Genomic DNA, 26689 nt, shown 5'->3' on the forward strand with positions numbered 1-26689 from the left:
AACATAAATGACGCAACGTCATTGATCCAGGACTGGTCACGCGGTGACCCCATATTTTTCCATATTGGGTCACTAAATTTATATCGTACCAAAATGGCGTCTATTTCCCGATTCCGATAAATATTCCGATGAATAAATGAAACATTTAAACATGTAAACAGGTTGTCGACGTGATATATACGTTACGGAGTTAGTAGGTGACCCGATATGGGATATACGCGGTGCAGGAAACCATTTTTGGGTTCGAGCTTCGCTCTCACCCGATATGGTGTCCTTTGCCTCTAAAACAGTGATAAAGTTATGGATTCTATTCACACCTCAACAACATTTAGCGAATTTCTGCATTTCCCCCAAAACTCGACCAAGCTGCCTAAAAAATGATAATCTGTGCATTAAAACAGTTAATTTATCATTGTTTTAGAAGAAACGTTTAGAAAAATGATCTGAATAGAAAACAATTTGAGGCCGCTATGTGAATGCATGAATGAGAAAACTTTGATATATCATTGTTTTCCAAAAAACGCATAAGCAATTGCTTTGAAATAGAGAAAAAAATAGGCCGCTAGGACGCCAACTGCACGCCGCTAGTCCGCCAGGCAGCAAGGCCGCTAACTTCACGCCGCTAGGCCGCTAACTTCACGCCGTTAGGCCACTAGGCCGCTAAATTCACGTACATTAGGATTAGTTGCTTTATATGTCATGTTTACGCTTGCTCAATTTAACTAGCATAACCCAACTACGATATCAAAGGTTATGCCAAAGCGTTCATTCGGATATTGAGTTATGTGATAGTGTCTTGTGACGTTGTTTGCCCCTCGTTTAGGGTTTGTTTGGTAGTTATTAGTATGCATTTAACTGAAAACAATAGTCCATTTGGATTGTCCCTGTAGTTTTATTCGTTTTATTAGTTTTTCGTACTGATAAATGTTGAGTCAAGTTTGAGGACACATCAACTGATTTTACCTCCCAAATAATTATTGTATTACTGACAGTTCCCAGGTTTTCATTGAACGTTCCTATATCACTATCCCAACATTTATTGACAACGATATTGTTATGTTTTTGTTATACTTGTTTGTTGTCTTAATATCGATATCATAGAGTGTCAGCTATACCTTGTGGCTTTACATAGACTCATATATATATCATATACCGTATCTTTTTAAAAGGACAGAATAGCTTATAAAGACTCTAACGTCTCATTATATGACAGAAAACAAGAATGTACGTTTCCATTTTATTGTGTTGATAATATACAGTGAACACATTTGCTATGTGTTTAAGCAAATAAACGAACTTTTATTCATTTTAAATAAAACAAAAAAAATACCGCCAATAATGAATGAAATCATTGCCATTTCAACCGTTTTGCTTAGATTTTGAATTATCTCAAACGATCTTCATCCGTTTGCAGTCAAACTTATCTGCTGCATGATAACAGTTAACATTAAAATCGAATTTCAGCTTAATATCGCTTTCTGTACATTTAAATGAGAAGTAAAATAATATACATCCATTAAACAGCCATTTGTGTTTAACATAACTATCGAAATACGAATATGTTGTTTCGTGATCGACTTTTATCATTTTACATTCATTACTTTCGCGAATAACAACGTGATTCACCTCATACATACTTATCTATGGGATCGTATATGCCATTGTCACTGTAAATGGCAGAATCTATTGAGTAAAGCCTTCTTGTACCTTTCTTTGACCCACCTAATAGATGCGCTGTTGGTGTCACAGAGTATAGTTGCACAGGAAGGTAAGTATCAATGAGTGTTTCAGACTGTCCATACTTATCATTCAAACCTAAAACTTGTTCATGAACGGTCTTAATTTCTTTTGCAATATGCGCCTTTACGTCTTCTATTTTCACGTTCATGCTTTCGTCAATACTTTTCTTGAGGGATTTTAACAGTTGTGATATGTTTTCAATCAAACGGTTTTTACCACCTGTGTAGGCATATTCTGCCACATCATAGTTATCTTCAAACTCTGGTAAGATATGACCATGTTCATCTTCATTTTCAAAGTCATAAATCTGTTTTTCTTCTTCGACAATTGTCTCAAGTTCTACTTTAACCTTTGAATCACCGTGCAGGTCTTTGAAACAATTACTTTTACTTTCTTTTGATACTCGAAAATCTGAACCATCCTTTTCGGGCCCTTCGTCTTCATTGTGTGTTGGGTTTCCAGAATCTGAAAAAAGTATACGCATTTATCAAAGATGTGAACAAAAGTCCAGTGCTTCAAAAATCCAACCAAGGTCCTGCTTCAAAGGCACTCAGGTACTAAGGAATACAAAACAAACACCAAAACAAGAGACAAAACGCTACACTTGCTTTTAATGTTGACTTGTTTACTTACTTATAGTATATGCTACTTACCAATTTCAAGTTCCATTAGCTGTTTCTGCAAGGAAGCAATTGCAGCATTTAGTTCCATTTTTTTTCGTTTTTCGTAAAGTTTACGTTCCAAATCAGCTTTTTGTTGTTCCAATTCGTCGAGTTGTTCTTTCTCTGAAGAACTAGCGTTTTTAGAACTATTCGTGTTATTTCTGCCCATCGTTAGAATGGGCGTCGTTCTTCTCTCAGCTGGATCCTTATAGATTATATCCGGTAAAGTTGGTTCGTCTTCCTCTTTGAGATCCCGTAATGCATAGTTATTTTCTCTATACGGCAAAGGTGGAGGATCATCTAAATAATAATAATAATAATAATAATAATAATAATAATAATAATAATAATAGTAAATAATAACAATAACAATAATAATAATAATAATAATAATAGTAATTAATAATAATAATAATAATAATAATAATAATAATAATAATAATAATAATAATAACATCGCGATCATCAGCAGCAGGTTTGCATGAAAATATACGTATAAAAGACGTTTAAATGTTATATGTAATGTATACACAATTTTAAGAAATTTACTTATAACAACTCACCAGAGATGGGCGTTAGGTATGTGTTAGCAGATGAATTAAACTTATTTCTTCTCCTTTTGTGTGCTGGCTGTTTCAGTGTGAAATTCTGTCTTTTTTTCTCTGGAGAACCTTAAAACCAAACAACATACAATCATAACGGCATATATCTTTGTATTGAAGAAAGACTGATATCGGCCTAAACACAATGACATCAAGTATAGTGATATAATCTGGGTCAGAATCAAACCCGTTGATGTTTACTGTATATATTTACTGTTTTTAATGTGTAGAAATAGAATTCCATAATGAAATCATACGCAACTGTCTATTCAAATACTCGTTATTTGAAAACGTAGATAATCATTCAATTAAAGGCCATTCTGCCTTAAAGTATACATATACTTACAAAATTTAGGTACTGTTAGACTCTCTACAACATCATCCATGTGGCAAACTTTCAATACGTCCAAAAACAGTTTAAACCAGTTCTCATTACGTCTTGGAATCTTTTCCAAAAGCATAAAAGCTGAGGCGATTTCACCTCGTCTGTCTTTTTCACTTTGAATTTCTTCCCGGTCGCGATCGTTCAAAACGTTGCGTACTAAAAGGTGATCGAGAACATCATTTGTGTCTATCCTTGTCATGATGTTTGGCTTGAATATTTGTATCAATCGTCTATTCTCGTAATGGTCTTCAACGTCGTGTCCCTTTAAAAGCCTTGCGATGTAGGAATACTCTGAAATTTTTAAAGTAAAATGCGATCATTCGCGAAGAACCAGGAGGACACTTGCAAAGTGGCGCATTTTGATGTCCATATTAAGGTAGGGCAACTCACACCAAAGTAATGTCAATAGATGATTGATATTGATAACATTTTTGCATCATTGAAAAACAAATGTTTGAAAGGGATAGAAATTTACGGTTTTCAGACCTTAACAGAATTTTATCTTCGTTATATATAGTACACACAATTTTTCGTTACGTATCCTTTTTATTATAGTATTGAAGACTTGGTTGGATTTAAGAGTATGATAAAAGTGGATCAATTTGTGACAAATGTAGCCAATGGTTGATTAGAACTTACCGGCGCGCTCTAATGCAGAAATAAATGTTTGCCATTTTCCTTTTTCTTCACTCTCTTGGATGATTGTGATCAGTCGAATGAACGATTCACTCTGCGTTTCATTTGGAGGAAAGTCGCTGTTTTCTACAAAATATATGCCCGTGTCAGTGTCGTTGTTGTTGTTGTAGTTGTTTCTTTGTTGTTATGAAGATTAATGATTTAATAAACGTAATAAGCCGACTAATTAATAGAGAAAGCGACTCAAATACAAACACACAAAGTGGAAATATGCTTATACTTACGGATAAATTCGATGAATGGCAGCAGTTCCGTAACTGTGATGATTTGTTCAAGTACTGGTTGAAAACTCTCGACCATGAATGGAACTTGACTGTTGACATCAACACACTGGAAATACAAATATAATAATTCACCGAGTTACCACATATTACATGTTTGTGTAAACTACCTTTTATAGTCAGGAATTATATAATTTAGGTTTTAACTAACTAAACATTTTGATAGTTCTTATTTCTTATAATAAAACGATTGATTTTATGAAAGAAGTTAATCATGACATGTGTCTAATACAAATAAAACGTTACCACGGATACATAATTTAATTTTTACCTCTTTCTGAAATGATGTTCCGCTGATGTCTGTAAGGGCAGATCGATTCAGAGTTACTGGACATTCGTCGTAAGTGTAATAATCGTCGCCACTTCCTTGTGCTTGATCGATACTGTGTCGATGGGGACGAAAATGTTTCCGTTGGCAGTCACCATAACATGATTTGCCACTGTCGTCGATGCAAGCATCGGCATGATTCAAACAACGTCTTGGGTATGTTTTATAAAGGTTATAGTCAGTATTCCGTTTGTGTGAACAAGATGGTAAACTTGTTCTGGAAGACCTCTCGCTGAATGCTGAGTCATTCGAAGTGATTGAGGGACGGGAATAAATACTGCTGCCGAGTGTATGGTAGTCCTTTTGTTTAAATTTAAAAAATAAACATAGATGAGACATGCATATATCAGTAAGCTATAATATGCATGAAATGCATGTTCCAACATGACAGACCTTTTGCAAACGCAAACGATATGCAAAATGTAAAATTTAAAAACGTAGCCGTATTTGCGTTGTTGAGTAGTAAACTTGCTTCTGAAACTGGCAGAAATGATACAGAATGCCAATACTAACCAGTAACTTAAATTGTGATGAAATTTGAAAAAGAAAAATCTTACATAAAATTAAATTACTTTTGAATTAAATCATTTTAAAAGTTCAGGCGCGAAAGTTTTTATCATTAGTTTTTAAGAGTTGATAGCATTTTATTTTACATAAATACTTAATTTTATACCCGCAAATAACTGACACTTTCATCAAATTCATTGTTTCCCCTTCCAATGAATCACCGTTTCAATTGAGGAAGCTATTAAAGGTTTAAAACAGTTTACCCTGTGTTGCTATTTATAGATTTATTGAGGTCAATAACATTGATCAAATACTTAAACCTACGATTTTGATTTAAATGTTAACATAATTATTAATATGATAAAGTTATATTATATTAAGGTTAACTTTAACACTTTAGAGTTTAAAAGGATCTCGTGACAGTTAGTTTCTTTTGATATTGTATGAAATACAAGTTTAGAAATAGTGAATCGAGGATTCGCATGCAACAAACTCACCCCATCTATAGATTCATACACTGCCTCTATGTCTGCCTGTAAATATACATGTAATAAACTTCACATTTCGTTCTTATTCAAATATACGTCCTGCGATGATACAAATCCTTGATGTGTTCTTTCTACGTGTTTAAAAGATATGGATGTTTCACTACGAATAAAACTGTTGCTAGTGTATACATAAGCGTTCTTAAATTTATAGTGTTTTTCTATGGATGTTGAAGTCATATCATTAAACTAATATAGGAAAAGCAATAGTAATAACTACCTGAATATCATTTAAAATTTTCGTTTTCCTCCTTTTCCCAATTTTGATCCTTTTCGAAAGTGAACCTCCCATGCTTCTTTCCTTGCTAACAATGTGTACGCTTAATTGTTATTTATGATGCTGTTTTGTTTCAAAACTGTTATAAAAAAATACGGTAATTTCCCTATCACATACGCGAACTTATTTTTGTGGTCACTATAAATAAACACACTATAAATAGGTATGTAAAGCGTTTTAGTCAGGAGCGTTCTTAAAAATAAATCAAAACACCCTGTAGTTGATGTATCCTCTGTTTTGTTAACTGAACCCATTCGGAGCTCCTCGGCCATTTTTTCAAAAACAACCTCGGATGTATATGGACGGTTTACATACTTAAAAAGTGGTACGTTTAAGTCCGCTGCAAATAGATCGCGTAGTAATCTTATTTAGTAGTTAAAATTTATGACTTAACTCTTGGGAATCGTAATTATGTTTGCAATAATACACTTCACTGGCAATCAATTTAAACTGAGAGCAATGAATACAACTCTTAAACACTACATTTAATTAATGCTTTTATTAAAAAAAATACGGACTACTTCAACAGATATACCGGCATACATCCGAGGTTGTTTTTGAAAAAAATGGCCGAGGAGTTCCGAATGAACTGAACCAACCTTACTGAGGGCGCTTTTTAATAAACATCAATTTACCCGTGATATTTTCCCCGGCATTTCACTCCTGTTATGATCACCGTATAAGACGGACGAATATAATATTGTCAACAACGCATTATATATTTATTCTTGCAACAGAATGTTAAGCTGGTGGTATAGTTTTTTTTATATTACTACTCGTGTATTTTTATTACTATTATTCATTGTTTAATAAGTATTATTGTATTGTATGTGATCATGTATAATTGGATTCTGCAAGATATATGACACGTTGTTATTTATTTGCAGGATAGTGGCTTTCTTTAAAACTATACCCCCGGTTACATGGTAAAATATCGATTGATTTTTTTTTGTATTATCTAAACTACTCACAACAACAATAGAAATTAACATTAAAGGGGTGATGACAGTGGATGATTTGGTGAAGACAGAGCCGATCATGACGCAAACCCCGACAAGTTAATCCAAAGATGTCGAGAAAAGTCAAATTAAATGGTGAAAAAAGGGAATATGGAAAGACTGAAATTCAATTCTTTGAGCATCTACTGGCGCAACATGGACTTTAAATTGACCAAAACAAGACGTACCAAAGCAATCAATGAAATGCAACCACCGACAAACACATCAGCTTGGTATCATAAACAATCTGCAACTATTTGCACCAAATATTGAAAAGATGACAAGTCCATTGAGAAATCTACTAATGATAAACCCTTTATTCCGCTGGGATGCGGAACATGAAATATCTGGCAAAATATTAAGACTGTTATCACACAAAAGCCAGGTAAAGTGCTAGCCTTTTTAGACACGATTGTAGATGTAACACTACTGGTTGACGCAAGCCAAAATGGTCTTGGCTGTGTACTGTTACAAAATGACAAGTCCATTAGTTTCGCCTCGAAATCACTGACCAATGCACAGTGAAATTATAGTCAGATCACAAAATAACTCTACATACGCTGTATTATTTGCCTTGAAAAAGTTTCACCAAATGACCTACCGGGATGACACGTGACAGTTCAGAGTGACCAAAAGCCACTGGTCAGTATTTCACATAAGTGCATGCACACAGCTTTAGACTGGTACCATACGTTACTTTTTCTACAAAAAATGGAAAAAAGAGAAAGAGGGTACCAGTCTACACAGCATTCCAACGTCTATAAAGAATACTACATCAGTTACAAAATTATGACTATGAATTTTTATGTCTCTGGAAATATTATCCCGAAAGCCGACATGATTAGCCGTAACGACTCGCAGAATTATGCAAAGGGTTAGACGTGCATGTAAAATAATCATGGCTAGCATTCCGATTAGTTATCAAAAATTGAACATGATCAAATCAACAGCCGATTCAGACACATAAATGCGAACCCTGAGAAGAACAATTCGATTTGGTCGGCCTGGAAGGAGTCGGGTCAAAAAGGCCCAGTACCAGAAAGGCCTACTTTTAAATCAAAGGAAACACCTGTATTGTGTTTAAGGGTGTTGTATACTTTGATATCTGTCTTTAATGAGGTGATAATTCTTGTTTCACATTATCATTCGCGATGTGTCTTTAATATTTCACGGCTAGTAGTGTTAGGCAGAAGAAGGGTGAAAAAGATATGTTCATTCTATGTATGTGTGACATCTTTAATAATATACTCAAAATAGAGTAAATCAAGTTCAAATGTATAAATTAAAGAACTATGTTCCAGATGTTTTTATTAGTCCAACATATGTCTTTGGTAATGAGTTTTCCGTGCATATTGTGTTCTAAGGAAGTAAGGCCGCGTCAGCATGCTGTGGAATGTGATTCCTGCCATCGCTGGCAACACCGCATTTGCGGAACAGGTAAGATTTTGAGATAATACATATTGTAAAACCTGATGGACAATTAATGAGGATTTTTTTTTGTTAAGTAAGCTGAGTTATTGTATATTGGAAGTATGAATATTGCAGAAAAAGCTTAATATAAAGGCTTTAACGGTATACGTCGTTTATAAATTGCCAATATATGTATAGCTGAAAAGGTATATTGCGTTCATTTTTATTTTTTAAGTAAGCTAAGTACTTATATATTGGAGGTAAGAATATTGCAGTAAAAGGCTTTACAAAGCTTTAACGGTATACGTCGTTTATAAATTGCCAATATATGTATAACTGAACAGGTATATTGCGTTACCCAATGTATTTTTGAACCATGTAAAAAATCGCTATTCACTTCAATGTAGATATATCATGAAAAGACGTATGTATAATGTAGAGAAATATTACGAAGTCCTGTATTTGGTATTGTTTATTGGGTGTTAATTTTAAGTCCCTATGACATGTATGGACATAGGGTCCATTGACAGGCATTTCACACATTTCAGTAAAGGTCAGTGTTAATATTTGACTGTATGGTATATGGTCATTTTGGAGATATGTGGTAAGTAATACACGAAACAACATGTTTTAGAAAATAGAAATTTTGATAATGTATTTTAATCTCGTGTTTTCAATTCACGAAAATGTTTTATTCAGGAATTTCCCTTGCTACGTATCGGGAGGCAATAAAGAATGAGGCGGGGTTGACGTTTGTGTGCCGTCCGTGTCTGCAGCCATCCACTACAGTTGAAGATGAAGATGCCGACATGCCGACGCTAGAACGGACGGTTAGTTCAATATTTAGCGAAAGTACCAAAATAAAATACATAGATTTTTATATGTAGGGATAAATGGTGAATAATTTAGAAATCTCACAAGAAATCAAAAAAAGAAAGATATTTCGTTGCAGATGCTAGTGGAAGAGTTAGGCCAGCATTGCGCCGAGGGATTTGTTTGTGACTTCGAGAAAGGTTTGTTGTATAAAAATAAACTTCCATATGAATATGAAACGCTGTACATTGAACAAGCCTGAAAAAATGTATGTTCTGTTAAATACATATTACAATTGTGCAAATGTTTTCAGTTGTCTGGCTGGCGGTCAGGGAGGTATTTCCTGGAAAGGAGATGAAAGGGTGCGCCTTTCATTTGTCCCAAGCGGTTTGGCGACATGTACAGAGCGTGGGCCTAGCTAAGACCTATCGTCGTAGAGTCGGCGTATTCAACTTCGTAAGAATGCTGCTGGCCCTGCAGTTCCTGCCTGCCAGTCATATCCGCCGTGCCTTTGATAAACTGGCAGAGACAGCGACAACTGAAGCCACCCGTGCGCTCACTTCCTACATCGAGAGGCAATGGATGATGAATCCCATCTTTGCGGTGGAGGTTTGGTCTGTCTTCAGACAGACCATTCGCACCAACAACGATGTCGAAGGTATGTAAGACAAAAATAAAAAATAAACAATATTTAAATAATACATTGTATTAAATCAAAAGCAAAATTTCATTTAATAGTGATTTTAATCAACGTATATGTTCTATATTTCCAGGGTGGCACAACCGTCTTAATCAGAAAGCTGGAGGGAGTGGGCTAGGATTCTACAGGCTCGTGCCAGTTCTTCGCCGAGAGGCCGAACTCGTGCAGATGTCTGTAGAGTCGGAGAACTTGGAGCGAAGAGGCAACGTCCGTTGTCTGCGTCAAGACAATACCATCAGGACGCTCGCAGACGACTACTTGAATGGAGACATGAGGACTTCGGAATATCTTGGAAGGATTGGAGATGTATATCGGCTGCGTATGTGATTTGCTGCCACATCTCTCAGTCAGCAATCCTGATATATTGTTAAACACATTAACATTAACATTGAGAAAAATGTATTATTATGCCTGTCAATAAAAAATGTTAATGTCACGCCGTTTGATTTTTACTGTACCCACTGAAAATGGTGCAATTCCGAACTCCTGAAATGATTTAAAAGATTATTTAAGACATTATGCCATTTTTAATAAACATTTACTTCTATATATCTAAGATAACGACATTTATCTAAGGTAAAACATCAAACTGGGCCTTTCTGTTCCGGGCCTTTCTGGTGCTGGGCCTTTCTGGTACAGGGCCTTTCTGGAAGTGGGCCTTTTTGACCCGCATTCGCCTGGAACAACAAACCGAAAGTATTGTCTTAATATATTTAGATTTTAAATACTGACGTCGCGTTTCAAATAATAAGTGAATTGTGATTTGATTTATGTTGCAAGATACTGGAGGGGGAAGTAGCCGTTGCCTTATGTTTACACAAGTCGATTATTTCCGTTTTGACTAGATATCTTAGTCTTAGGTTTTACAGTAGGGTGAAGTATTTTATCGCGCGTTTTCTGACGTCATATCCTGTCAAGACAGCAATTGCACAGTTTGCCGAATCTGCACAAAGAATGCTGTCTTTTGGTGCTTAGCGATATCACGTTTGAATGTACTTAAGTGTTGTACGTCCACCATTACACTACTTTATGATAACAGCAATTCATTTTGATTATCAGCGTTATCAAATCAAAGTCAGTGCAATTCCATTTGGTGTTATTTTCCATTTTTTTTTAAGAAATTATCATTAAATATCTGTTTCCAAATGTTACAGACTAGAAGAGTCAAATATAGTTTAGAACGCACTTCAATTTAAACTTAGTGATTGTAATTTCAGATGAATAGGAGAAGACAGAATTGATGTAGAATGCATACCAAGACTCAAGTTTTAACTCCTCTACAGGCTGGTGTCATTGGTGAAACTTGACCAAATTTACCAATCGGGCAATATTGATCCATCTGGCAATGATTGCCTGATTGAGCAATGGTTAGAACCAAAGAAGTAACATTTTAAGCCTGTTTTTCAAAGATTCTACAAACTGCTAGGTTTGGCGCACTCCGCATAGATGTATTGTGATGAAACATTGACAAAACAAACACTCAGTCTTACGCAATGTGCGCAGTCTCCCCACCCCCTGGCAACCACACCACTACCATACATATTCATACAAAATAAATCAAGATATTGTTCAATTGCTGGGGTGAATTTAAATCCTACTCCCAGACATTTGTAATATCATTCCATGTTTAAACCATATGTGGTACTCAACATGTGTTTTTATGTTAACTGGTGGGCTATAGAAATCTGGCTTGGGATACAGAAACATCAAAGTCTGTAGCTATTTTGGCTACCAGGTTTAGCACTGCACATAGATCGCAACATTCAGCTATTGTATGAAGGTAAATATCAGCTATACAGGGCCATTGAGAAGTACTGTTACATCCTAAAATTCCAAAAGAAACAATCAGTGATTAGGTTACGAGGTGAATTATGGACCATCTTGTGAAGTAAAACACTCTGCTATTCCCCAGGCGTGGTTACAATTCACTGGTGCATAAGTTACAACAGATTAAACAAAACAAACATTTTTTTTTTTTTTTAAGTTATGGAAACTATTGAACAAAGTATAGATACTCATGCACCTTGCAATACCATTTTATGACAGATGAGAACTATTATTTATGAAGAAAGACCAAGAAAAATGAACAATGACTCTTGAAGGTCATTCTGATTTTGATTCTTGTTAATCAGATCTCAAGAGTCATTGACTCTTGGGTTTAAGACCCTCTTAAAGCCCTTATTAACACATTCAATTTATTTTTTGAGCTGCTCAGCGGGTTTAGGCACACATTGTTTCTTTCTGTATTCTATCTGTAAATGTATCATTATAATGCATCTCTTCTGATTGTGCCAAAGTGTGCAGTTTGTTGCTTTTTCATCAGCTTCTTGATCCTGTCTCAAGAGTCAGAATGCAGGCCATCTTCAGCATCTTGATCATGTTTTTGAGTGACAAATACCTATCCTTGGAATAATGAAATATCAACTTTTCTCTTTACTTTCAGAAGTAACAACCGAGTAAACTTAAACAAGAGCAAGAAAGAGGAGTGACTGTGATGTTAGCAGGATGCCTTCTGTAGCACAGGTCGAGTGTGGAATTAAGGATGTCTGGGTCACCAACCTTGATGAAGAGTTCAGGAAAGTTAGACAAATCATACAGCACTACAAATATGTGGCTATGGTAATTGTGTTATTTCAAGTGCTGTTTTTGTAACATTTCATATTCATATTATTTTCAGATTTCTGAATGCGTCAACACATATGTTTTACCATACTTGTAGATTGTGGGATGATGGGTTAATAATGCCCTATACTGTATATGGTGCAATGTTTTTGCGCACCTGAGCACAATGTGGAGCATGAGTTATTGTGAAAGGGTGATTTTCCGTCATCAACGTTTTCCTTTAAACAAAGAAAAAAACTCCTCCTGAGATTATGCTGGCCCTATTTTAAAATAATTTCACCAAAATGTTCCTCCTGTATAGGTAATCCTGCATTAATTCAAAATTTCTTCACCATCTGTTGATTCATAAAAAAACATGGCCGCCTGTGGCTGGGCTACTTTACAATATATGTCTTTATGGAAAACATGCAGGATTCTTACCGAAGGGAAAACTTCTCCTCAGAATCCTCTGGACCTATTTTTATAAAAATCATAGAAATGATCCAATGGTGACCGTGCATTAATTTTTCTTTTCACTATGTCTATATTGAAAACTTTGAAAACATACTCTTCAGAAACCATTTGCTCAATTTCAAAATATTTTTACAGGAATTTTCCTTAGGTGAACCTTTTATCATTTCTTATGCATACACAAAGGATAATTGTTTGTTTCAGTGAAAGATTGTAATATATTTCACTGAGTGAGCACCTGAATTTATAATTATGCCCCCTTCGAAGAAGAGGGGTATATTGCTTTGCACAGGCATGTCGGTCGGTCCGTCGGTAGACCAAAGCTTGTCCGAGTGATAACTCAACAACTCCTGGACGTATGGTCATCAAACTTGACATGAAGGTTGGGCCTGACCAGTAGATGACCCCTATTGTTTTTGGGGGTCATCAGGCCAAAGCTCAAGGTCACAGTGACCTTGAATGGTAAAAGGTTGTCTAAGTGATAACTCATCAATGCCTGCACCCACGGCCCTCAAACTTGACTTCGAGGTTGGGCCTGACCAGTAGCTGACGCCTATTGTTTTTGGGGCTCATCGGGTCGAAGGTCAAGGTCACAGTGACCTTGAATGGTAAAAAGTTGTCCAAGTGATAACTCGACAATGCCTGCACCCATGGCCCTCATAATTGAATTGGAGGTTGGGCCTGACCAGTAGCTGACGCCTATTGTTTTTGGGGCTCATCGGGTCGAAGGTCAAGGTCACAGTGACCTTGAATGGTAAAAAGTTGTTCGAGTGATAACTCAACAATGCCTGCACCCATGGCCCTCTTAATTGAATTGGAGGTTGGGCTTGACCAGTAGATGACCCGTATTGTATTTGGGGGTCATCGGGCCAATGGTCTAGGTCACAATGACCTTGAATGATAAAAAGTTGTCCATGTGATAACTCGACAATGCCTGCACCCATGGCCCTCAAACCTGACTTGGCGGTTGGTCGTAACCAGTAGCTGACCACTTTTGTTTTTTGGACTCATCTGGTCAATGGTCAAGGTCACAGTGACCTTGAATGGTTAAAGGTTGTTTGAGTGATAACTAAACAATGCCTGCACCCATGGCCCTCAAACTTGACTTGGAGGTTGGGCCTGACCAGTAGATGACCCCTATTGATTTTGGGGGTCATTGGGCCAAAGGTCAAGATCACAGTGACCTTGAATGGTAAAAGGTTGTTCGAGTGATAACTCGACAATGCCTGCAACCATGGCCCTCAAACTTGACTTGGAGGTTGGGCCTGACCAGTAGCTGACCCCTATTGTTTTGGGGGGTCATCGGGCCAAAGGTCAAGGTCACAGTGACTTTGAACGATAAAAGGTTGTCCGAGTGATAACTCAACAATGCCTGCACCCATGGCCATCAGACTTGACTTGGAGGTTGGGCCTGACCAATAGATGACCCCTATTGATTTAAGGGGGTCAAGGTCACAGTGACCTTGAAAGCAAACTTGACAATTCCTGGACCTATTGTCATCAAACTTGACATGAAGGTAGGGCCTGACCAGTAGATGACCCCTCATGACTTTGGGGGTCATTGGGCCAAGGTCAAGGTCACAGTAACCTTTAACACAAAAAAGTTAACCATTCTTTTCCCAGTGATATCTCAACAATGCCTGAACCTATGATCATCAAACTTGACATGGAAGTTGGGCCTGACCAGGAGATGACACTTATTGATTTTTGGAGTCATTGGGTCAAAGGTCAAATTCACAGTGACCTTGAATGCGAAAATGTTTCAAATGATAAATTTACAATGCCTGCACCCATGGCCCTCAAACTAGACTTGATGTTGTGTCACCTGTAGATGACCCCTTATGAGTCATCGGGTCAAAGGTCAAGGTTACAGTGACCTTGAACGAAAAAAGCTTGTCTGTGTGATTTCTTGTCAATGCCTGCACCCATGGCCCTCGAACTTGCCTTTTGATTTTTGGTGACCAGCTGATGACTCCTATGGATTTTGAGGTCATATAGTCAAAGGTCATGGTCATAACACACTCTATCCTCAAACTTTGAATGGTCATAATCTTAAAACTGCCTCAACGGCATCCAATGTCAGTGACAAATCAGGTGTCATTTCGGTCCATGCATATTTTATTCAATTGTCCATATAATCCTGACAACATGGCGCTCAGGGGGGGCATAATGTTTGACAAACATCTCTTGTTCACGAGTGGCATAGCCACCATAGGCGGCAGTTGCGTTGACATGACCAACCCTATGGCCACACACCCCTCCTTAAAAAGATCAGTCAATTATTTTTTTTCAAGAAAAAATTCAATTGAAACATGATCATCTATCACAAAAGCCTAAATATCAGCTAAAAATTCCAAGAAAAAAGCCCAACCCTAATTAAAGGTTGACATGTTAAGACCCTCGTATGGACAATGGTGTTTTGGAAAAGCTCGTATCGAACTTATTTTTCAACCATTTGTCTCCAAACATCTTGCATTCTTCTCAGAATATAATGAAGTTTCAGAAAATGTACAACTTCAATACACTTCCATCAACAAAATTGATATTTTAAGGCCCAAACTCCAAAAAACTCAAGGCAATTTATAATCACCATCCAAGTCTGTTTTCAAGAAGATTTCACTAATTTCAGAGAAATGTTTCCCAAAATGATGATTTTTATTTCCCATATCGCCAAATACTACATGACTCCAAAAATTAAAAAATTTGTACATACCTTATCCAAAAATTGACAAAAAGATGGCCTGAAAAATCTTCCCAAATTGGTTAAATTTAAGACCCAAATTTTCCCAATTTGTTGTATGTTTTTTTTTGTTTTTTTTTTAAATGGACAGAATAACCTTGGAATGGTTAAAAATACCGTGCATACTAGTCATGACAAGTGGCAGGCAAATGATTTGATGTGTTTTTTATATGGTACTTTTATTTTTCTCAGAGCTACAGTTAACTTTTTGACTTAAGTGTATGGTACTTTGTTGCGTAATTTTGTAAAATTACACCCACAGGTCAGTGATTGAAGTGTTATGGAGATTGTTAGATAATAGTGGCACATTTAAGTGCGAACATGCATGTATTTTACAAAAAGGATTGGCTTGATCCTAAAAGCAGAACTTAATCGATTAAAAACTCCGGATAGCGCAAACTATCCTTTGCATAATTAGAAACACAACGCTCCAAACTGTCATAAATTAATAGTAGTAACGGTGCATCCCTAAAATAAGTTGTACTTGTACGTCACTTCCGATACAAACTGATGTTTTGATTTAATAATGTAATTGGCATATTTAACAGCTTATTTACACCGATTATCCCTAATCTGTGTCTCTGGTTATAATAGCAACTTGCTTTATACACATCTGTTCAAACTTTAAAAGAAACTAAACAAAGTTATCTGTTAGTTCAGGACCAGAAGAGTGAGTTGAGGTACTGTCTAATGTGAATACCATAGTACTTACATGTTACTTTCTAATGACAGGACACAGAGTTTCCGGGGGTGGTTGCACGGCCTATTGGAGAGTTCCGCAGCACGGCAGACTATCAGTACCAACTGTTGAGATGTAATGTGGACCTCCTCAAGATAATCCAGATTGGCTTCACCTTTATGGATGAGCATGGCAACACTCCCAAACCAATCTCCACGTGGCAGTTTAACTTCAACTTTGATCTTAAGTGGGTTTTCAGATTATTTCAAGTGACTCTCTTATTTTACACATGTACATCAAATATAAATTTTGGGTGATTAACCTTATACTAGTTACTAAATATTGAATGTATGAAACATATAATCAGATAAAAGTAAAATATATACATGTATACACAGGATAAATGTTTTTGAAGAAATGAGGTTTTCTAGTATGTGGTTATAATGCGAGGGGTGAAAGCGAAAATTTAAAATCAATAAATAAATGTTTAACCAACATAAACTTTTGATTTAACTACTTAATGAATAATGCATTTATGGAAAATGTTAATTACTGATTACAAGATTGTAACTGTAATTAATAGCTGAAAACACAAATAAAACACAAATATTAATTGACCGATGGGTCCTAAAAGATTTACAGTGATCAACTCATGTCTCATAAGGTAGAAATACCGTGTTTGCTGCAATTTTCTTTCAAATTCAACACATTATCCTTTATAAGAACCATTGGTATGCCCCCCTTCCAAGAAGAGGGGTATATTGCTTTGCACATGTCGGTCGGTCAGTCAATCGGTAGACCAAAGCTTGTCCGAGTGATAACTTAACAATTCCTGGACGTATGGTCACCAAACTTGACATGAAGGTTGGGCATGACCAGTAGATGGCCCTTATTGATTTAGAAGTCATCAGGCCAAAGGTCAAGGTCACAGTGACCTTGAATGATAATAGGTTGTCCTAGTGATAACTTGACATGGAGGCTGGGCCTGACTAGTAGATGACCCCTAATGATTATAGGGGTCAGAGGTCAAGGTCCCAGTGACCTTGAATGATAAAAGGTTGTCTTAGTGATAACTCGACAACGCCTGCCCCCATGGCCCTCAAACTTGTCTTGGAGGTTGGGCCTGACCAGTAGATGATCCCCATTGATGGGTCATTGTGTCAAAGGTCAAGGTCACAGTGACCTTGAAGGCAAACTTAGCAATTAATTGACCTATGGTCATCAGACTTGACATGAAGGTTGGCCCTGACTAGTAGATGACCCCTTTTGATTTTGGGGGTCATAGGGCCAAAGTTCAAGGTCATGTTGACAAAAGTTAACAAAGCTTCTCCCAGTAATATCTCAACACTGCCTGAACCTATGATTATCAAACTTATCATGGCGGCTGGGCCTGGCCAGTAAATGACCCCTATTGATTTAAGGAGTCATTGGGTTAAAGGTCAAGGTCACAGTGACCTTGAATTCTAAAATGTTCTTCGAGTGATAACTCGACAACGCCTGCTCACATGGCCCTCATCAACTTGGGGGTAGGTTAGACCTGTACATGACCCCTTTTGATTTTAGGGGTCATGGGGTCAAAGGTCATAGTGACATTGAACATAAAAAGCTTGTCTGTAATAACTTGACAATGCCTGCACCCATGACCCTCAAACTTGACAATTAGGGTTTGGGTGACCAGTTGATGACTCCTATGGATTTTGAGGTCAAAGGTCATGGTCATAGCTGATATTCATCGTTAAAATTTCGGGGCATAATGTTTGACAAACATCTCTTGTTTTCGATATTTATAGATCCTTTCATTAAATTAAAAAGATTATATTAATTGTGGTACATTTAAACACCGTTAATCTGAATTCGTCAGAACCCTTATAGAAAATAATTTTTTTTCAGATTAACAATTTTTAGAAAATGACACATTTGCAAATTATTGGTGACATAAAATATTAACTCATGAAGATTGCAATTTTGGTTACACATTACTGGCATGTTACATTTGGTTCGAGTGATCAGTGATCGGTCAGTACACATGTTTGTTGAATTATTTTTAATAAATGACAAATAATTTGTTAATATACTTTTTATTAAAATAACAGTTTACATTTAAAACAAAATTAAAGCACATGTATGCATTCGCAACATTGCACAGTTTATACAAAGCATGTTTAAAAAGCACTTAAAATACACATAGTAGTACTAGTATCAATCGGTTTATTTTTTAAGGAATGATGTGATGTCTGCCTGCACTTATACCATTACATACACAATACATCACCCAAATAAATCGCTCAGCATCTGACATCATGTTTGTAACATAAGCAAATTTTAATGTCTTTCTTTAAAAAGTGCTTTTTGTGCTTCATTATCACCTCAAGCCATTACCGGAGTGCTCTGGCAGTATGGTGCAAAAACTGTGATGATCAAGTTTGAAATAAGGATTGATAAATAGGTGTGAAATACTAAATTGGAACCATACTTTTTACTTGGAAAAATGGATTCATTTTAAATAGCGATTTTGGATCATTGATTAAAAATTTAATTAAACAAAGATTGAATAAAATCGGGACTGAAAAATAAATTTGAAATATTGTTTTATAGTGTTGGGAGTGCATATTTATGTGTTTCAGTGAGTATATCTATGCCAAGGAAACAATCAATTGTTTGATGTATTTCAGTGAGGATATGTATGCCCAGGAATCAATCGACCTTCTCCAGAAATCAGGAATTCAGTTCAAGAAGCATGAAGAAGAAGGAATTGACATTTTCACATTTGCAGAGATGCTCATGACCTCGGGAATAGTGCTGTCTGATCAGGTCTATTGGCTATCATTCCATAGGTAAGATTAATGGTATTTTACTACATGTAATAATAATTTACATATTTGTGTTTGATTATCACTTTGAGAATTGTCACTTCGGGTGTACTATTGACATGAATTTATATACTTTATTTGAATAAACAGACGTTTAGCACATGGCTTGCAGTTCTGAATGGCTGAGTATATCGCTTTATGATCATTGTAAATTTTCCACATATCTGATTCACTTTGATCTTTGCAATAATACCATTTTCAAATGTGCACTTGCCCCATTGGACAACGACATTGAGGTTTCACTTGCCCAGATCAGCAATTTGGTTGCCTAAATCCATTGTACAATAAGTTATGTCAAGGCCTGGTTTAGATTATTGCATAACCTAATTTACTCATTAATAAGCTAGGATATTGCTGTATTTTGAAATTACTCACAGAACTTTTTGTACCCGTTCCGTATTTTACCATCAGTGCAAGTATACAAACTGAAATATTTGATGTATGAGTAAGCAAACACCTTTTTAATGATACCAAAATAACATGGGTCACCAGGCATCAAGATTTACCATTAAGGTTAATAAGAATCGGATCACAAGCTTATTCTGGGTCAGACTTATTAATATATATCATTTAACCTGTCTGCAGTGGCTATGACTTTGGTTACCTACTGAAAGTGCTGACAGACTCCCAGTTGCCAGAGGAAGAGGAGGAGTTCTTCTCCATGATCAAGCTGTATTTCCACAACATCTATGATGTCAAGTACCTCATGAAGAGCTGCAAGAACCTTAAAGGTGGCCTCCAAGAGGTCGCTGAACAGCTAGAGGTCGGCAAATGTTTGTGATAAATCGTAATTTATGGGTTTAGAATGAATGAACCAAAGTGCTTTATATTTTGATGTTTCTTGCAGGCTGACAATACTTACAAATGTTAATATTGTTTGACCAATAAGTGTATTTGACAATGGAAATTGTATTTTAAAGTATTGTTTTGACACGATAGAAATTACTCTGAAAACATTATATCTCGGCATTTGTTTCATAGCCAAGTTTTCTGAACAAAAAAATGTTTCAAGATCAATAAACACATGTTTACTTTGCCTTCTGTGCAGTTTGACATACATTGGTTTAATTTGTTCCATGCATGGGCGGTTAGGCTCTATGGCAATTCATGTACCATGTTGTCAAGGACAATGTTCAATGACTAGCGTGTGGTATAAATGAATAGCGTTTAATTTATCTGCACACTAGTTATTGAACTCTTCAGCTCCACCTTCTTGTTGCAAAAACAAATGAAATATTCACAATCAAGTAACAGTCTGCTTTCATTTCGCCACCAGCATAACATTCGCAGGAATTGAATTCTCTTCTTTTGATATGCAATGATACTTTCAGATTGAAAGAATAGGACCGCAGCACCAGGCTGGCAGTGACAGTTTATTGACAGGAGCGGCATTCTTTAAAATGAGAGAGGTTTGTCTCAAACATAAAATTAATTCACATCTTCCGCGAATTAAGTCAAACAGGGATGATATTATGATGCAGTATAATATATATATTAACAGTGACTTATCCTTAGCTATACCTTTGTGATCCCATTCAGTGTATTGGTCAATTGAGTCCTATAAACTCAGATGTTTGTCCTTAGATTAAGATGTTACATCCGCAGATGTACTGTTAGCTTTAATTTAAAAGCTTCTGTGAGCTTTAATTTTAAAGCTTAAGATTTTTTAAAATCTCTTTGCTGATATACTTTCTCAAACAAATCTGTTTCCTATAAAAAGTCTCTTAAACGTTTTTTTGTTTATCTCCCTTAGACTGTGATCAGCACTGTTCCTTAATATTTCATTAACATAGAACAATAGCTTTCTGTTCATGCACATGAAGTTTCTCTGATGGGGATGGCAGGCCTATACGGGACTTCATACAGTAGGAAATTTTTGACTGGCAGGATTTTGAAAATCCTGGTAAGACTTAACTGTTTCAAAGGAATTTGGATGCCTGGACAATCGCTGATCTATGGAATTTTGACAAAACTTCCCTGTTCACAGGTGGGGTTAAGATAACAAAATTTGATTTTTATCTGACTCTCCAGAGTTGGCCACCTTCCCCCATCCGATTGGGCAATATTTAAAATGCATGGCATTCAGCAACTCTGATATCAGTTCATAAATACTCCCAAGGGTTTACATTTCAATCTGAAGTGTGAATCTCAAAGACCAAGTTCATGTAGAATCTTCTTTGAAATGTTGAACATTGAGGAAACCCAATACTGAGACCTAAATCAGAGGTGTGAGTACATCTAAATGTAAGAATGTTGAAAACTGTCATTCCTTCAAATATTAAAATATATTAAATTATCTAATTTCCCTTTCAGATGTTCTTTGAAGACAACATAGATGATGGTAAATACAGTGGACATTTATATGGACTAGGTACTTCATATGTGCAAAATGGCACAGGTTATGATTCAACCGCATATGTAACCAATTCATCTACACCCACGTTTACATCGGGAAACTCTGTGTCCAATTCTAATGACAATTCCTCTACACCTGTTCCATCATCGTGAGAAATGTTCATAGTTTTGTGAAGAGAATTATCTGTTCAGGTGTCATTTTTAATATTTCATGGGAGTCAGGTATATTTGTGGCGTCATTCTTTTTAATATCATGCCAAATTCCATTGAAAATCAGAGAAGTCATCCTTTGAAGATCTCAGATGGAGAAATCAGGAAGAAAATAGATGCAAAACTGTGCAGAAGTATATATGATTTAACAGGGCATATGATTGAAAATTCCAAGGCTCCATATTCGCTATTGATTTGCAAACCTTATTTGGGTGTAAAGATTTAAGTTGAAGAAGTTTTGAGAATAAAATTTTGGACCTAAAGGTATCTGCAATTTAAGTGATTATCTATTTGAAAATTGGAATGCCTGTGTAGAACATACTAATACAGATATGGGTATTGAGAACTTGGTACGATTCCAATAGTTTTGAAAGAAAGATTCAGAGCAAGTTAAGAACCTGCAAATCTGTAGTGAATATGGTGGTAGCTTCGTGGAAAAATGGCTTGAAATGCTCTGAGGACAAGATCTGAAGCTACAGAGGCATCAAAGCAGCTTCATGGGGGCTGCAAAATCGTCTGTGATAAAATACATCGATTCTGTTGAAGCAGATTTTTAAATTGACTTTGTGACTTTGAATGTAATGCTTACATGTAAATGTGTACTATTGTACATGATTGTTGATTGAACTAGTTTGATTAGAAATGTTGTTGCAGATTAAGTGCTATTTTTAACAGGGAAATGACTGTAATTATGTTTATTATTAATGTTTGCCTCAAAGAGACTTAAGGCTTTGTGCCAACAAAGTGAATTATTAATCTGATGCAATGGCATTAATTTAGAAACAACTAGACATAACATCATTATATGAGGTTAAGGGAGTTTCTGCATTAAGGAGTTATTCGTAATGCAGGTGATAGTTATTTGTCAGTTAATGAAATAGAAACATGCCTTTTTTTGAGAGAAAACAAACTCAAAACAATTGATAAGTCATTTGTGGTTACTTATATATACCTGGTATTATATGTAGTTTAAGTATGATAATTGGAAGTGTAAAGCCCTGTTTGAAGTAATAGATTTTCTGCCTCGAGTGGTATTAATGGGATAGTTTATTCAAGTAAATTTTAATACATTTACATCATGGTTTTCATTTCTTGGGGAACTATTTTGTGTATTCTGTAAGACACATGGGTTTTATAATGAATGCTGTTGTAAGTCTCACTGTTCAATTTTTAGATGCTGTTTCACCATTATCAGTGTTGTTTGTAAGCATTTTGTTGACTATGGTGAATAGCTTGTATTTTGTGTTTTCTATAATCAGGGGTTCTACAGTTCAGGATTGACAGTGTTTGACAAGTGTAAAGATTGTTTTTGCTCGGACATTTGTTTCAAAAACAGTAGGAAGTACATTGAAAAATAGATCTGAAAAAAAGATTTGATAATTCAAAAGGGGTCTAAGCCCTTTACACTGCTTTGGGCATCAAATCATCATACTCTAACAGAACCAGCTTTTACCAGGATTGACAATTATAAGCTGTTAGAGCCCCTGTATGATGTGATGAGTCTAGTTTCAAGAATGGATTTTAATCTTCTTTTTTCATAACCTTTATTGCATTTTGAAGACTTTTGCCCCAGTTATTCATTGCTCATGTATCTTGTTCTATTTTTTATTGAAGCATTTTGCAAATAAAGGGGTGACATTAAGCATATCAGATAACTGTTTTGAATGTGTGTTTTTTATTTCAATTATTTCAAAGATTGCATTGTGAACTGTGTTAAATTTTCTGAAACTCTGTGACATCTACTTACAACACATGCTGTTATAGGTTTTCCATATTTCCTTGAAATGAATATCTGGTAGTTTTTACACATCACAATATTTTTTTTTCTTGTGTTAGTTTTATTTTTATCTTGTAAATAAATATACATGTATTGATAAATGGTAGAAACTTGAAATAAGGTAATTTTCGATTGTCTTCAAAATGCTTACATGATTTTATCACAGTGTTGAGATATATTGTTTTAAGCCCTTTTTCTTGTTGCCAAATTCTTAAACGTTTTTATCGTTCTCTTTTACTGTTTAGCACATTGGTTTTGGTGATAAATCTTTGCTTGTAAACTATTGTGATAGCATTGAATTAGCAAAATAAAATTTTGTCTGCTCCTTTGTGGGGAACTGATTTTAGCATGTGCAATAACCTCAGTTGTCTTTTATATTTTACTAATATCGCCATGTAAAAATGCGAACTTATATTTGTATTACAAAAATAAAAATTGTTTCTTATGACTTAATAACTTGGTGTAGTAAGCACTTGGAATCTGATTTAAAGTTTAGTTTGTTATGATTATAAACCTGTATTAAACCTTTGTTAATTGACCATTATAAGTTCGTATAAGCATAGGTCACATCCAATTTGCTATGAATTTGCGATTTCTTTTAAGGTAAATGTATAGAAGTTAAACTCTAAGGATGACAGTCCTCTATCAGTTTAGGGTTAAGGTACAATAAAGAGCTGTATTTGTTCTTATTTCCAACATTTGCTGATTTTAAAGTGATTTGTGTATTGGTATTGAATATCTTGCAGTTTTTCACAATTACATGATATCCAGAAGGTATCTGCACAATGGCATAGAATGTTCCCCTAAAGGCGTGGTTATATTGATTTTTTTACAAAAAAATAGGAAAACAGACAAAAATATCATCAGATGTGCAATATGTACTTTTTATTTCTTTCATATTTTGCCCTTATACTTGTGCATATTTTTGTATCTTTTAGCAAGCTTTTTTTATAAACATAGATATTGTGATAACAAAGTTATTATGACATGAGACAAATATGAGAATATGTTTGGTTGGATTTCTTAATTTTTGATGCTTGAACATATTTTAGTGCTCAAAATGTGCTTTGAATGTATATAGGCATGACTTTTCAAGCTTAAGACAAAACTAGACTCATCCAACTATTTTAAGCTTTTTCTTGATATCATATTGTATCTTTTTAATTAAAATGCAGTTTTCATTGGTATAGTTTTTTTATTTGATTAAAGCATGGATTTGCACCTTGTATTGGGGGGAAATTGTTTAATTGGTGTCAAAAATGAATTACCAGCTTGTTTTGCAAATATAACTCCAAGATAGTGTATTCCTCCAGTTAAGTTACTAAGTTTTAAATCATGTACTCTCCATTTTGAGAGGATATTTAACTTACGTTTTGGTGTGTCTAAAGGTTGGCAAATCTCTGTTAGAAAAATCTTGGTTGCTCAGCTGCACGTATACATTCTGAACTAGAGCAACATCAAGTATGACCAACTTTCATTATCACCACTTTTAGCAAGTTGTGTAACAGATGACTTTTATTAAACTTACTGAGAAGAGGACAAATATTTCTTGTTTGAAATGATTTGTTATAATCTTTTCATTCTTCAACGTAGTCAATTTGTAGCTTATATGTATATTTTATGTAAGATTGTAAATAAATGGAATTAGCAATTCAGTACACTGTTGTATGTCATTTCTTAACCCCCTCCCTCCCAATACAGTAAACAAGTTTCAAGTTTTATATTCATCATGGCATATAATATGCATGTGATAACACAAAACAATGAAATATATATTAATTAACATCAAATAAAACAGTTACCTAACATATCAGACACAATCACTTTTCTGAACAACATCTGTGAAAATATGAAGTAATAACACACATCGGAATGGTAATGTAGTTATCAACCGTTCTTGTTATGTAGTTAATCGGAGTATGGAGAATGAGTCATCTGAATGTCAGTAAGATAGTTTTACAGAACAATGCCAACTTAATTAATTTAGATCTATTGTTAAAATTTATAAATTCATCTAATTTTAAAGAGTTTGGGTGTCGAAGGAAATACGGGACGATTAGTTTTTTTACGTACGGTTGGAAAATGGTTACATTCAAGTACGTAGTGAAATTCATCACCAATAACATTATTAGAACAAAACTGACATATTCTTTGGTATCTCTCAATGCTCAAATGTCGGCTTTTTTTATCCCCCGCCTTGAAAAGGCGATGGGATATAGTAATGGTAGGCGCGATTCTGTGCGTGCGTCCATCCGTTCCACATTCATTTCTTTGCATCTCCTCTTACATTTCTGATGCGATTTCTACCAAACTTTCACAGATTGATGATCATGAAATGAAGCAGCGCATATTGTCGGGCTTTCCCGATTCGACCATTTTTGAAAGAGTTATTGCCCTTTGCTTATTTTACATTTAAAAATGGTTTCTTCGCAACTCCTCTTACGTTTTTCATGCGATTTCTACCAAACTTTCACAGATTGATGCTCATAAAGTGAAGCAGCGCATATTGTCGTGCTTTCCCGATTTGAACATTTTTGAAAGAGTTATTGACCTTTGCTTATTTTACATTTAAAATTGGTTTCTTCGCAACTCCTCACATTTCATGCGATTTCTATCAAACTTTCACAGATTGATGATCATAAAGTGAAGCAGCGCATATTGTCGGGCTTTCCCGATTCGACCATTTTTGAAAGAGTTATTGTCCTTTGCTTATTTTACATTTAAAATTGGTTTCTTCGCAACTCCTTACGCTTTTCATGCGTTTTCTACCAAACTTTAATAGAATGATGATCATAAAGGGAAGCAGCGCATATTGTCGGGCTTTCGCGATTCGACCAATTTTGAAAGAGTTATTGTCCTTTTTTTACATTTAAAATTGGTTTCTTTGCAACTCCTCTTACGTTTTTCATGCAATTTCTACCAAACTTTCACAGATTGATGACTATATAGTGACGCAGCGCATATTGTCAGGCTTTTGCAATTTGGCCTTTTTTGAAAGAGTTATTGCCCTTTGTTTATTTTAAATTTAAAATTGGTTTCTTC

General features: G+C 35.4%; 3 protein-coding genes across 5 annotated transcripts; 2 read left to right on the forward strand and 1 right to left on the reverse strand.

The window, feature by feature from the left end:
- Window positions 1-1225: 1225 nt before the first annotated feature.
- LOC128226852 (uncharacterized) lies at window positions 1226-6340 on the reverse strand. 2 transcript variants are annotated; one of them, XM_052936932.1, is made up of 9 exons: window positions 5967-6340; window positions 5699-5734; window positions 4638-4994; window positions 4310-4415; window positions 4029-4151; window positions 3354-3680; window positions 2966-3073; window positions 2394-2702; window positions 1226-2205 (listed from the first exon to the last, which is right to left on the reverse strand). In XM_052936932.1, exons 1-9 carry the CDS (start codon window positions 6036-6038, stop codon window positions 1628-1630), a joined length of 2016 nt encoding a protein of 671 aa, XP_052792892.1. In that variant the 5' UTR covers window positions 6039-6340; the 3' UTR covers window positions 1226-1627. The 2 variants fall into 2 exon arrangements, with proteins under 2 accessions (XP_052792892.1, XP_052792891.1); XM_052936931.1 differs by having other exon boundaries at window positions 3351-3680; window positions 5967-6339.
- Window positions 6341-9117: 2777 nt separating this feature from the next.
- Window positions 9118-10271, forward strand: LOC128228633 (uncharacterized). Its single transcript, XM_052940053.1, has 4 exons — window positions 9118-9261; window positions 9384-9444; window positions 9558-9902; window positions 10018-10271. The coding sequence occupies exons 1-4, from the start codon at window positions 9118-9120 to the stop codon at window positions 10269-10271; spliced, it is 804 nt and encodes a 267-aa protein (XP_052796013.1).
- Window positions 10272-10824: 553 nt separating this feature from the next.
- On the forward strand, window positions 10825-25305 carry LOC128228240 (CCR4-NOT transcription complex subunit 7-like). Of its 2 annotated transcripts, none has more exons than XM_052939417.1 (7): window positions 10825-10949; window positions 12388-12563; window positions 16489-16682; window positions 19108-19269; window positions 19891-20068; window positions 20637-20714; window positions 21619-25305. In XM_052939417.1, exons 2-7 carry the CDS (start codon window positions 12450-12452, stop codon window positions 21811-21813), a joined length of 921 nt encoding a protein of 306 aa, XP_052795377.1. In that variant the 5' UTR covers window positions 10825-10949; window positions 12388-12449; the 3' UTR covers window positions 21814-25305. The 2 variants fall into 2 exon arrangements, with proteins under 2 accessions (XP_052795377.1, XP_052795376.1); XM_052939416.1 differs by having other exon boundaries at window positions 10864-11018.
- Window positions 25306-26689: the final 1384 nt, after the last annotated feature.

This window comes from Mya arenaria, chromosome 3 (genome assembly GCF_026914265.1).
Source record: "Mya arenaria isolate MELC-2E11 chromosome 3, ASM2691426v1".
NCBI lineage: Eukaryota > Metazoa > Mollusca > Bivalvia > Myida > Myidae > Mya > Mya arenaria.